Source organism: Xiphophorus maculatus, chromosome 10 (genome assembly GCF_002775205.1).
Source record: "Xiphophorus maculatus strain JP 163 A chromosome 10, X_maculatus-5.0-male, whole genome shotgun sequence".
Taxonomy (NCBI): domain Eukaryota; kingdom Metazoa; phylum Chordata; class Actinopteri; order Cyprinodontiformes; family Poeciliidae; genus Xiphophorus; species Xiphophorus maculatus.
In genome coordinates this window covers 568,015-581,489 of record NC_036452.1, presented here as the reverse complement: position 1 = coordinate 581,489, position 13,475 = coordinate 568,015, and the positions used below count along the sequence as shown (strand labels likewise).

Below are 13,475 nucleotides of genomic sequence, written 5' to 3'. Positions count from 1 at the left end.
CATTCTTCCTGTGGCTTTTTGAGACGAGAGTAGAAAATGTGTCCGACGTGATGCTAATAACAGGATTAAGGAGGTAAAATATCAGTGTAGACGGTCAAAGCTGACTCTGCTGATCTCGCTCTTCACCTAATGAACTAATCAGAGCAGGAGCCGCGCTGCTGGGTCCGCCTGAAACGCAGAGAGCTTCGCTCAGGAACGCAGTACAGCATCTGAGGATGGAGGATCATCCAGCTCCTGATCCAGGCCTGTCTGGATTTAATCCCATTTTTTTGAAGAGTGAATTCCAGGTCAACCAATGGAAAGTTTTCAGGAATGACGTCTGTCCTCCAGTTTGGTTTTAGGGAACCGTTCCTCCTGGCAGGGTGGAGGTTTGGACCGAGGCCTGAACTCCATCTGCAGAAATCGGCCCTGAGAGACGTTTCCAGAGCTGAACAGCTGCTGATCCAGATCACTGAGGTCTGCGTCGCAGGAAACGCCGCAGCTCCTTTCAGCCGATACGCCGAGGGAGGGAAGCAGCCTGGCAGCAACTCAGCAGAGTTCAATTGTTCTAATCCCAGATTACACACAGTTTAAATGCTGCTTTTTAACCTGAACACATGAATCAATGGTTCTCACCGAGCCAGCCGAGTGTGTGTGTGTGTGTGTGAGAGAGAGACAGCTGGCTCATCTGACTTTGCCGTGACATCTGGGAAACCCTCCGGTGTGCTGCCATGATCGCTGGTTGATGTCGCTATTTAAATGCAAATGTGTGTGTGCTGCACCTCTCTCTCACACACACACTCCACGACTCAGAAAAACTATATTTTATTTCAAATTCTGTACAGCTTTATTTAAATGTCACGTTGACATTTTTTAACTAGTAATAAAAAGTCATTAAAATATAACATTTATAAAAAATATCTGAAATAAAACGACTTCTATAAAATGTAGATTCAAGTCAGAGAATTTCCTGGTTTTCTGTATTTGGGAGCTGCAGCCTGTCGGCGCGGCGCGGCGTGGCGTGGAGCGGCGCGGCGTGGAGCGGCTGCAGACGGGGAAATGAAATCAGGAATGATTTGTCCGCCGGCTGCAGCTGATGGATGGAGAGCCGACACTAACACGGTTTCTCTTTATGGAAATGAGATTGGATCCGGAATATCTCTGTTTTCCTGATGAACATTCCCAGAATGAAATTCCTGTCTCCAAATAATTTGCTTTGAATTAATCTGAAGTTCCAGGATTTAACCTGAAGGATTTATTCAGTGCAGCTTCAGAGAAATGGGGAAAAAGCAGAAATATTAAAATCTATTTTATTTAAATTAGAACTCAGATAAAGTGAAACTGGTGAGTAATTTGTGGATTTTTCTGAGGCCCAGCGCGCTCTTCATCCTCCTCCTCTTCCTCCTCAGACCTGCAGACAGCTCATTTATTGCTCCGTTTAAATTGAATTATCAGCTTTTTATTACAACGCAGAGCGAGCCGCAGGCTCTGATCCTCATTACCCAGCATGTTGTTGTTACGGAGTATTGATCAGGACTGATTGATCGGAGGCTGGGAAGCTTCACAAACTAAATTCTGGGAACTAACTCCTCTTCCTCAGCTTCCTCCTCTTCCTCAGGCTGAAGTAGACCTGAGGCTCTGTTAAATTCCCTCTGGCGAGCTTCTTCTCCTTCAGCTTTTTATTTCTCCAGAAAAACATGAAAGCCCTCCTCCTCCTCCTCCTCCTCTTCCTCCTCCTCCTCCTCTTCCTCCTCCTCCTCCTCCTCCTCCTCCTCCTCCTCCTCCTCCTCCTCCTCCTGGGCCCGCCCCTCGGAGCCTCGGAGGCCCCAGTGGAGCGGCGGTGGGCCGGAGCGTCCCGGCTGTGAAAAGCCTTTTCTCGCTTCCTGTCTGACGGTTCGGAGTTAATCAGCTGAACGTAACGCGGCGCAGCGGCTGCAGCAGCGGTTCTGATTCTCCAATCTGAACATAAGGATGGAGGAAGCTGTCAGCAGAGGTTCTGACCCAATTGGACCTCCCCTCCTGACCCGCTCAGGGAGGTTCTGTGCACCTTGGCGTTGCTGGACAGAACCGGGTCCTGGATCTTCTTGTCTGGGTCAACGTTGGGTTTTGTGCAGAACTCGGATTTGGACCTCCTGGATTCTGACCCAGTTCTTCAGCGATGACCTCTGATCTCAGATGTTTGGTCCAGGCATCTTCCTCTGGCCCGTCCAGAACCAGTGAGACGACCAGAACATGTGATCCAGACGACGGTTCTGGTTTGATCCAGCAGCGACCCGGTTCATCAGCAGATTCAGGTTCTTCTGGGTCAGCGGTACCAGTCAGGGTTCTGTTGGGTTTTCATAGATCTCTGAGATCTTCTGCTGCTCGGGTTCAGAGTTCTTCTGGACCTGTTTGGGTTCTGTATGCGATTCGGTTCTAGTTCAGTGCAGATAGTTCGGTTCTGGTTCGGGTCCGGCTCGCCGTTTGAAGAATCGATCCTCTGACCCGTTGGACCTCGCAGGTCCTGATGGGTTCTGGCGCTGCGTTTCCATGGGAACCAGGTCAGTAACCAGTGGGACTGGTGCAGCACACACACTGCTCCGTCAGCGTGTCGCCCCCCTCCCTCGCCCCTCTCTCTCTCCCTCTCTCCCCGCGGGTCCAGGCCCCGCCCCTGGCCCGCCCAGACCCCGCCCCCACCGTGATGTCAGCGGCTGGGAGGAAGACCCGTGGGGTTTTTGGGTTCTGCCGTCCAGTCCTGTGGGGCCGCAGGGCTGAGAGTTTGTGGTCCGTCCCGGGCGGCCGCCTCGCTGCTCTCTTTGGGGAAAAGCCGAGCACTGGGCTTCGATTCGCCGTCCAAAGCGTTTCCTCTGAGGATTCTTCCTCTCTTCTTCTCTTCCTCTCCTCTGCGGGTTCATCATGTCGGCCGACTGTTGAATCTTTTTTCTGCCCTTCCATCGCCTAAAGTTGAATAAAGCAGAAAAACAGAAAGTTCTGAAGCCAATAAAGAACTTCTCAAATTTCCCAGTTTTTGCTCTTCGTCCTCCATTATTAAAATGTCTTCCGCCCTGAACCTGCGCTCCGTCCTGTAGCGCTGCGCTCCTCCAGTCCAGCTCTTCTTCTTCTGGTGTTTTTTGTTGGGAGATGTTTGGGATCCAGGACAGCCTGCCTCGCGGCGCCGCGGCCGGGCTGAAGGAGGAGCCGCTGGCCGTCCGCTCCTGGATGCACTCGGCCGGCGTGGTGGACGCCAACACCGCCGCTCAGAGGTAAGCTGCTGCCGCCCCAGGGGATTCTGGGAGCTGGAGTCCCAGCGCTCCGCTCCGACGTTTACAGACGGGAAAAATTCATTCTCCTCAAACAAAATCGGTCCACTGAGCGTCTGCTGAAACTTACTTTTTATATTTATTATTCAGCAACTGGAGGAAGAATCTGGTGAACACAAAATGAAAAACTGTTTTAATTAAAAATGGAAGTTTTCCTGATTTTAAAAATGATCAGGTCACAATGTGTGCTACATTTGAAATGCAGACAAAATAAATATGTATATATGTTTATGTATGTTTTTTATATTTGAGAGAAAAATACATTTGATTTTGAGAAGGCTGTAAATGTTTTTCCTGAGGAATCTTTAAATTAATTTATTTATGGCGTTTTAACTTGGCAGCCAGTTCTCACCAGAAAAGAAATTTTTAATCTTAATGGGACGTTCCTGGGGAAACAAAGATTACAGAAATAAAAAATAAAAATTCTCCTCTAATCTGAGATGACTTTTATCCCTGTGAAGGAAAAAACATTTATAGCAAATTATTAAAATGATTTTTCTTCTAATTATTTAAAAAATCTGCATATGTTTCTATTTTGTAAGTGAAGCAGGCTGGACTTCTTTGCAGCGGCTGAATTTGAACATCGTTTCATCTCCTCAGCCTGAATTATTCACTGCACAAAACATCAATTAAAATAAATAAAATCATTCAAATCCTTCTGAAATATTAACAGAAAGATTCAGGAAAATTTATTTTAAGTCAGTCTTTTTTATTTTTATGTAAAAATATTAAAATGAATATAAAATATGTTTATTTACATTAAATAAATAAATTAAACATTAAATAATAAATGACACTGAGCTAAATAAAACCTCAATGAATCTAAATTAAACTAATCTGAAAAGAAAAATGATTTTCCACATTGAGAAATCAAATAAAAGGCTGATTCTTTAACACCTGTCTGGGATTATTTCTGGGATTATACGGTAAAGTCCAAATTGAACCTTAATGTGATTCTGCACAGTAATTATTATAATCACACAACCCTTTAATACTATGGCTTATTATTCACTTTATGGAAAATCTAATCCCAGAACAATTATAGAAACAATTATGACTTTAAGGTTTAAAGTAAATATTTAACCAACATATAAAATATTTGTTTTAATGAAATCATTTAGCTGATTTATTCTGAGGATTTAAAAATACTTATTGACCAAATGTTTCAGTGAGTTTGTGTCCACTGCTGATTTTTATATTTCAGGAAGATTATTAAATATTGAAGTGTGTGTGTGTGTGTGAAACAAGCGCTCCTGGTGTTCTCACTCATATTATAATGAGGAGCAGATTTACTGTCGGGGTCGAAGCTGCAGTTTGACTTCATCTCCATGAATATTAATCAGTCGTGACTCCGCTGTGATTCTTAACTTTATTTCCTTTGACTAGACCTGAAGCCGCGGGAAGCGCCGCGCTTTCATCGCCGCACACAAACTAATCAGAGGCGCCAACGCGCGTCCCAAACACGCTTCTGATGCGTGCGGCCAGGTGTGGCGACCTGCAGTCTGTCCTCAGAGGAGCGCTTCATTCACGCCGCGCTGCGGCAGCCGCTTTCTGAACTGGTGGATTTTTACTGGTCACCAGTGACACGATGATGCTTTAGCTGAAGCTTCAGAGAAATTCATTCTGGTTCTGAAAACATCGCTGCAAATACTCCACAGATTTTACAGATAAAAACAAACGTGAGGATTTATTTTAAAAACACAATTTAAACTGAACTTTACTCTTATAGATGCAGGTTTCTTTCTCAGCTCTGAGCTGCTTTTTTGAATGAAAGATTATGTAAAATAAAAATATGTTATGTTACATGTTAAATCTATAAAACAGTGTTTTAGGTGATTTTTCTGCTCGTGTGTGTTCCAGCGGGGTGGGGTTAGCTCGAGCTCACTTTGAGAAGCAGCCGCCGTCCAACCTGAGGAAATCCAACTTCTTCCACTTCGTGCTGGCGCTGTACGACCGGCAGGGGCAGCCCGTCGAGATCGAACGCACCACATATGTCGACTTTGTGGAGAAAGAAAAGGTGAGTCAGACAAAGGCAGGGAGGAGCTGTGACACAAACCAAACACGCCCACAGGACGACAAAAAAGCAGATGCACCTGCCAGGTGACAGAAACCCCCAAACATCTGGCAACTTATAAAACAAACGCACCCTGAAATCTTGTAGATGGATAAAAACATGAACTGTGAGCTTGGAGGTCAACGCGTCTTAAACAAACCGCAGGCTGAATGAGTGTTCTTCTTCTACTGTTTTAGGAGCCAAGCGGAGAGAAAACCAACAACGGGATTCATTACAAGCTGCAGCTACTTTACAGCAACGGTAGGTGCGCTTCTTTCACTGCCCAGAGCAGCTGAAGCCTGCAGACCAACATGAACACGGCCGATTTCTGCGTTCAGGTGTCCGAACGGAGCAAGACCTCTACGTCCGACTCATCGACTCCATGACCAAACAGGTGAGTGATTCAGGAAGTTCCTCCTCCTCCTCTCCATATTATTAAGTTCCTGTTCTTCAGGGAGATTTAATCTGACAACAGGAGAAAAACTTCCCACTGAACACCAACTGGAAATTTTCTGTGATTTAATTTTCTTCTCATGTTTCTAACAAAGAACTGATTTTATTAAAGAGTTCTGACGGTCCGGACGAACGGCACACTATTTCCATTGGTTCTGTTGGTGTGTGTGTTCTTGTTGGTTCTGGTTCTGTTGGTGTCCGTATTGTAATTCATTACTTGAAGCAAGGTTAAATATATAAAACGTCATAACAACCATATTTTACTTTATATGTTGCAAAAAAAAATAAAACATTTCCTTGCCAAGATGACAAAAAAATTTAATGACCCAAAGAAATTTTGGAAAACAGTGAAGTCAGTTACTGAGCAGGCGTCACTGAGGGGCTTTCCAAATTTTTTTGGAAAAACTGTAAAATGGTGTCTGAGAAATTAGCAGTTTTAAATGATTTTAATGAGCATTTTATCTCTGTAGGCTCTTTATTTGATAATTTAAATTCATTTGGCCAAATGTAAATATTGATGAGCTGTTTTTGAATAATTATTGCAATTCCACCACTTTTAACTTTTCCCCTATTTGTACAGCTGAGATTCTCAGAGAATTAAAAACAGACAGCAGAAAATCAGCAGGGCCAGAAAACCTGGATCCTTTTAATCTAAAGTTGGCTGCAGAGTTTATAGCAGAGCCATTGTCTCATATTTTAATCTAATCTCTAACAAAATCCCAAGTGTCTGGAAATCAGCATTTGTTTTGCCTCTATTTAAAGGTGGGGAATCGTCACAGGTAAACAATTACAGACCAATTTCTAAACTATGTGTCCTAGCAAAAAGTTTTGAAAAATTATTCGCAGATCAATTGAATATTTTTTCAGATTCAAATTCTGTTTTACAAAATGTACAGTCTGGTTTTATAAAGAAACTTATTACTGTTACTGCCACTTTAAATGTTTGTAATGATCTTATCCAGGCTCTTGATAACAAAAAACTTTGTGTTGCTTTGTTTATTGATTTATCAAAGGCATTTGACAGTAAATCAGGCTTTTAATTGAAATTCTACACAGGATTGGGCTCTAGCATCAAGCCACCATGTTGGTAGCTGATTATCTGTCAAACAGAACCCAGAGAGTTCAACTGGCTTCACTTCTTCTATCCTTACTATTTTAAATGGTGTACCACAGGGCTCAGTTCTGGGTCCACTTTTATTCTCTATTTATATAAATAACTTGTGTGACAATCTGTCAAATGATTTTTATCATTTTTATGCAGATGATTTAGTAACTTACTGCTATTCTGCATCACTATCACAGGCCACACAGTATTTGCAGTCTGCTGTCAATGTAGTTCAAACACGTTTACAAACTGAAGTTGGTTTTGAATGTGGATAAGACAAAAGCAAAGGTTTTTTTCACATGCTAGAAAACTATCAGAAATCCCCCTATTGTTTACCACTGCTGCTGGAGCACAAATTGAGTTTGTCAGTAATTATAAATAGCTTGGCTTTATTCTAGATAAAGAGCTTTCTTTTAAAAATCACATAGCAAATTTGTTATGAACATTGAAAATGAAGATTGGGTTTTATTACCGAAATGGATCTTGTTTCTCTCTCAAAGCTAGAAGTAAATTGGTAGCAGCGACTTTCCTGCCACTTTTGGATTATGGAGATGTTTTATATATAAATGTTTCAACCAAATGTCATTAAATACTGTGTATCATTGAGCTTTAAGGGTTATAACCGGTAGTAGACGTCTTACACATCATTGCGATTTGTACGCAAAAGCTGACTGGCTCCTTTAAGTGAACGGAGAAACAATCATTTAATGATCCTGATCTATAAAACTCTACTCGGCTTGGCTTCAGCATACTTTAAATCTCTCTTACATAGATCTGTTATTTCCCATTCTTAACGCTCTAATAATATTTTTCTTTTGCATGTTCCACGTGTTCGAACTGAAAAGGAGAAGCAGGCATTCAGTGTGAAGCTCCTACAGCCTGGATCAGCTCCAGTCTGAACTCAAGATGTCAGAAGTGATTTCATTGGATTTATTTCGAGCGGTTCTTAAAACCAGGCAACGAGATTCTATTAAACAGTGTCACTGCTTTTAAATTGTTTTCTATTGTTTTACACATGTGCATATGTATTAATTAGTTTTATTTTGTAACCAGGTTGCTGTGTATTGCAGACTTCTGTCCAGGTCCCTCTTGAAAATGAGATCTAGATCTCAACGGGGTTTACCTGGTTAAATAAAGGAAGTAAAAAACAAAATAAAACAAATATTTTCTAAATATTCTTGAAATATAAAAAACAGAAACACTAAATTAATAACTATAACATTTATAAAGTTAAAACTGCTAACTAAAGTAAAATATGTTATCATCTGAAAGTAGTGAAAACAGCAGATTAGACCGCTGACTGGGCCCTGATTAGCCTGACTCACCCGGAACCGGAACCGAGCCGCTGGGTTTGGTTTTGGACTGGAGAACTGATTCCTCTGAAGTCAGGCATAAAAATCCAACTCAGAAGCTAATATATTTAGATTTTTACCTTAACTGAAACCTTTATTTGGCTTGAAAACTTTTAATTATGTTTTAATCGGTTCCATTCTGTAAAATACTGCCATAGCGAGAAAAAAAATAATGAATATTTAATGAGATCAAATTTGATTACTTGAACGCTTAAAATGTTTTCTTTTGCACATCTCTCACTCTTTTAAAAAAAATTAAATTACAATTTTGTATGATCTCACATTCATTTATAACGTCCATGTGCCTATCTCTTTTCCATTAATATCTCAGTCACTCGGCTGTAAAAATGTAAAAATCGTTCTTGTTTGCATCTGGCCTAACAGTCAGACTGGACCGGTGCTATTCTGATGCTAACTAGCCTAGCATGTCGTTGTTTCTCACCTTCATCCCGGGAGGAGGGAGGTTGGTCTGGGGGTCAAGACCGATGTTGACTCCGACTCGTCTGCTGGTAAATGTGGTAGAAGGTACAACGACAACTTAATATATGAATGTATATCTTGCTAAGTATTTCCTTTGACTAATGAAATGTTAGACAAATGGAAGCTAACACTCGTCGGTCGCTAAGCTAACAGGTTGATAGTCACTCACCTCTCTAGGTGAAAAACGTTGTAACAGATTAACATGCTTTATTTCTTATTTTTATTTTTTCTCTTTCCTTTTTTAAAACCAGTTTAATTATATTTCAAAGCAGCATCGTTATTATTTGTGTGGTTCTCGTTCTGTCTGCTACTAAACACCGTCAAACGCTAAAGCAGAACAAACCATTTCGATCAGAAACGGGGGGGTCACTAAATATGGAAGCTTGCTTTTTGTCTGGAAGTGGTAACATTTAACTTTTACAGGGAAAAACAAGTAAGAATACAGCCATCATCATCACTGTTATTATTGAGAGGGCCCCCAAAATATTTAAATACATTTAAAAAATCTTCTTTTAGTGCGACCCTGGCAGTCAGGGGCACTTGGAAATGTCCAAACTTCCCCCTATTCAGTGCCAGAGAGTTGTGTTGGTGTGTGTTCTGGTTGGTACTGGTACTGGTTGTGTTGGTGTGTGTTCTGGTTGGTACTGGTACTGGTTGTGTTGGTGTGTATTCTGGTTGGTACTGGTTGCAAGTACCAGTACCAACTACCACAGAGAAATCTGTGATATATCTTCACCTTTAGGAAGGAGTTTCACTCTCAGCATGTATTTGAACTTCTCTCTTTTATTTACTTTAGCGAAGCTCACAGTTTTTAACAAATTCTGTAGCATTCGCGTCCCATTTGCAAATAAGATATGAGACTGACACTGGTCCGTCCAGCTCCTGCCAGTTTGCTTCAGCGAGGTCTTTCTCACTGGTTGTGTTTGTGTGTGTTCTGGTTGGAACTCGTCAGTTCTGGTCGGTACTGGTTGATAATGGTAAAACTGGATGGAGTGGTGTGCTTGTTGACTCGGTGATTTTCAGCTCTCGCTCTGTTGGACCAGAACCGGTTTGTTCCAGTTTCACCTCCTCAGCAAACATCCGGTCAGGTTCATGTTCACGCACAGAAGCTCTTCGCGATGAAACTGAAAAATTGAAAAGTGTGTGAAGCAGCATAAACACCAATTTCTGTTCCCAGCAGGCGGTCAGTTCCCCCTGCTGGAGGAGTCCTGACCTGCGGCAGCAGAAAGACCAACCTGTGTCTGAAGCCACAGGCTGACTCTGTCCCTCTGAAATTCCTCTGATCAGACACCACACAGTCTGATCAACAGATGACTCACAAACTCTTTAAATTTTGAAACCTGTGAATATTCTTTAAGTGATCAGAGTCTAAGCTCTGATCATCAGCTAATCTCCAGCCTGCAGGGGGCGCAGTTTCTGTGTGGCAGGAGACTCTGTTAGTCTGCTTCACTCTCTACTGTGACGCTAATGGAAACCAGCACTGTTTAAATCCAACAAGTTATTTACTTATTGTGCCTTTAGCACTGCTCTGACTGGAGACGTTCGAGTCTCCAGTGGAACTTGCTGGAGACTAATCACCAACAATGAGTCCTAATTGAGACAAAGGTTCAACCTGCTCTCTAACCCGTGTCTCTGTTTCAGGCCATCATCTACGAGGGCCAGGACAAGAACCCTGAGATGTGCCGAGTCCTGCTCACTCATGAGATCATGTGCAGGTAAGAACACCTGGACTCACCTAACCCAGAGGTTCTCCAAGCTGGAAACAACCAGAACCAAACCCTGTAGACTAGAGTCAGACCTCCAGCCCCAGTTGGACTCAAAGCTTAGGAATAAATGAATGAACTGGTAAAGAACCAGAACACCAGCAGGTACCAGTCAAATGTTACCTGATGCCAGTCAGTTCCCAGTTACTAACTGGTAACTGCTGGTACCAGCACTCTCCCTCTTCTCTGCACCATGTTTGGGTCACAAGAACAGAAAAAAACACGTGAGTTAGAGGAGACGTTCTAGGAAAAAGCTTTTCCCAAATTCTCAATATCTCTGTTTTTTATCCCAAACAAAGAAAAACATGGAGGATTTCCCTGGGTTTTGTTCCCCTGGTAAAGCACAAATCCACCAGTTGATGGAAGCGTTTCCTACATCAGAACTTGTTCAATTAATGTTTCGCCCTTCCCTGGCATGTTAGCTGTTTTTAGGTAAAGCCAAAGACCTCCTGAAGAGAGGCCTGCCAGTCTGCAGGTGATCTTCTTTAAAGATGAATCTGATGGAGCTGTTTGTCCTTCTTTGTGTTAGCCGATGCTGCGACAAGAAGAGCTGTGGAAACAGGAATGAGACGCCATCAGACCCGGTCATCATCGACAGGTAGCGCTTCAACACACCCACAGATGACTCATTAAACGTTCCCAAGCAGTCCTCCGCTGCTCCTTCACACACCAACTAGCTGGTCATGACAGAAATAGAAAAGACTCCACAGCTGAAGTCTAGATTAAATGGTTTTCGAGAAAACACGAAAACCATTAAAAGTATCATCAACATGGTGAAGCTGGAAGAGAAGAAGAAAACAAGAACAACAGCTGATGTCAAAACACAGAAACACTAAAACACTAAAACACTAAAACCTTGAAGCACTAGAACACTGAAACATTAAAACACAGAAACAGTGAAACACTGAACCACTAAAGTACTGAAACACAGACCCAGTGAAACAGTGAAACACAGAAATGCTAAAACACTGAACCACTAAAACCTTGAAACACTAAACAGTGAAACACTGAAACATTAAAACACAGAAATAGTGAAACACTAAAACCTTGAAGTGTAAGAGCGAAAATACTCTTTATGGAGTTGTTTTACACTAAAACACTGAAACAATTGGCACATTATTTGTTGCAGACTGTATTATGTGGGATCCTAAATCTATGTTTTGCCATGAACATGCAAAAACATAAATACGGAGTTTTCTCAAATTTCCTCTTTCTTTCCTATTCCTCCTCTTCCTTCTCCCCTTCTTCTTTTAGCCTTCCTCCTTCCCCCTCTCCTCTGTCCCAGGAGGAATCATGCGCTCTCCTGTCTTCACCTCCCCCCTCTCCTCTCTGAGTGTTAATCCCCTCCACACCTCTCTGGTCTGAAAGCAGAGAGGTGGACCTGGACGGATGGATGGATGGATGGATGGATGGATGCATGGATGGATGGATGGATGAGTGCAGCAGGCTTTTGAAAAGAGAAGTGGTGATTGTTCAGCAGCTCTTTTCTCCCCCTGCCTGCTGCAATGCATGATGGGAAGGTCTCCTGTGTCTTCAGCAGCGTCCAGTGAGCAGGAAACATGTCAGACTGCAGCTCAAACACTCGCTGCTTCATCTTCTGGCGCTGCTGCAGCAGCGCAGCCTGCAGCCTCCATGTCTGCACATTCACTGCAACATCACAATTATTAATATTAATTAATTCTGATTTCATATTAAGATGATGTTGAATAGAGACAATCTCTATGATCACACGACAGTTCAAAAAGTGATTCAAAATTATCAAAATTCACAGCAGCTTATTTTACAAGATTACTAAAACACAGAAACACCATAAAAACAGGGTGTAATTATCAGAAACATAAATATATTAAATGCAAGCACAGTCCATCTGAGCAGTTATTGTTTAACATAAAGTGAATTGAACATTAAATCAACAACAGACTGTTTACCATCCAGTATACCAGAAAAACAGATCTATTAATAATAATACAAATTGTATTTGAAATGTCCAAATGATTGGCCAAATACCTGCAGGGTGTGAATACTTATTGGGTGTGCTGTGGGCAGAGATCTGCTGGAGGAAGGATCTGTGGTAACGCCGCTTTGTGCACCAGGTTTTTGCTGGGATTAACTGGAGAAGACCAGTTGTTCTCAGTCAGGCAGATAAGGTAACAGGTGAGGCAAACTGGCAAAGGTTAACAGAAGGATCTGACAAGGAGAGAAGGAAGCTGGCTGGCTTATAGCTGCTCGGAGGTGATTAGTGACTGCACTGAGTTCCTGAAGTGAGGAGGAGTAATTACTGACAGAGGGATCTAAACAGGACAGGTGAAATGATCTGAAGAGCAGCAACCGGAAGAGACTGAACTCCGAAAGACGGAAAAGCAACAAAAGAATTCAAGTCCTAGAACAACGAGGAAACGGTGAACAGAACGTAAAGAATCTAAATGTTAACTGGAAATAAAGACACAGAGTCTTCTGTCCCGGCCATCCCTGAGGACAGTCGTGGTCATGGCGGTGAACAGGGACGTCCCTAGACGTTATCTCTTTGCAGTTTTGCTGTGGGACGCTGCAGGTCTCACAGGTTTCTGCTGAGTCTGCGGTGTTTGGGACCCGCTGACGATGCGACGATCCCGTCTGAGAGTCGATCGTCTCTGAACTTGGTGAGAACGTTTTAATTCTCTGATCCTCAGCCAGTTCCAGTTTCTGCTGGTTTCTAGCTGACGATGGTGATGATGATGACGATGGGAGCAGCTCTCATCTTTCCATCTGAATTCCTGATGTGAGAATTTCTTGGCGGCGCGCTCTCTGCCTGCGAGGGTCTCTGGTGTGTGCAGCGTGGGATTATGGGAGGACGGTGTGCCGTCAATCATGCGGCAGCGTAGGTGTGAGCTCCCTCTCATGCTGCGGGTCGGCTTGGGACGGAATCTCATTAGCGGCCGTGCCGCAGGGTGATTGACAGCAGCATAATGTTTGGGGCCCCAGAGGGCCCCGGCCGGCTAAATGTTAAATGTA

The 13,475-nt window shown here is 42.8% G+C and overlaps 1 protein-coding gene across 2 annotated transcripts in view; it reads left to right on the top strand.

Moving 5' to 3' along the window:
* The first annotated feature begins 2,696 nt into the window (after nt 1–2,696).
* The window catches only part of LOC102236209 (transcription factor COE3-like), a 29,264-nt gene continuing 18,485 nt past the window's right edge, over nt 2,697–13,475 (top strand). The window contains exons 1-6 of one of the 2 annotated variants that reach the window (XM_023341522.1): nt 2,697–3,221; nt 5,139–5,295; nt 5,529–5,592; nt 5,670–5,725; nt 10,363–10,436; nt 11,014–11,082. In XM_023341522.1, coding sequence (XP_023197290.1) covers nt 3,100–3,221; nt 5,139–5,295; nt 5,529–5,592; nt 5,670–5,725; nt 10,363–10,436; nt 11,014–11,082 — 542 coding nt within the window. In that variant the 5' untranslated portion in view covers nt 2,697–3,099. The remainder of the gene's footprint in view (nt 3,222–5,138; nt 5,296–5,528; nt 5,593–5,669; nt 5,726–10,362; nt 10,437–11,013; nt 11,083–13,475) is intronic. The other variant, XM_023341523.1, reaches the window with a different exon arrangement.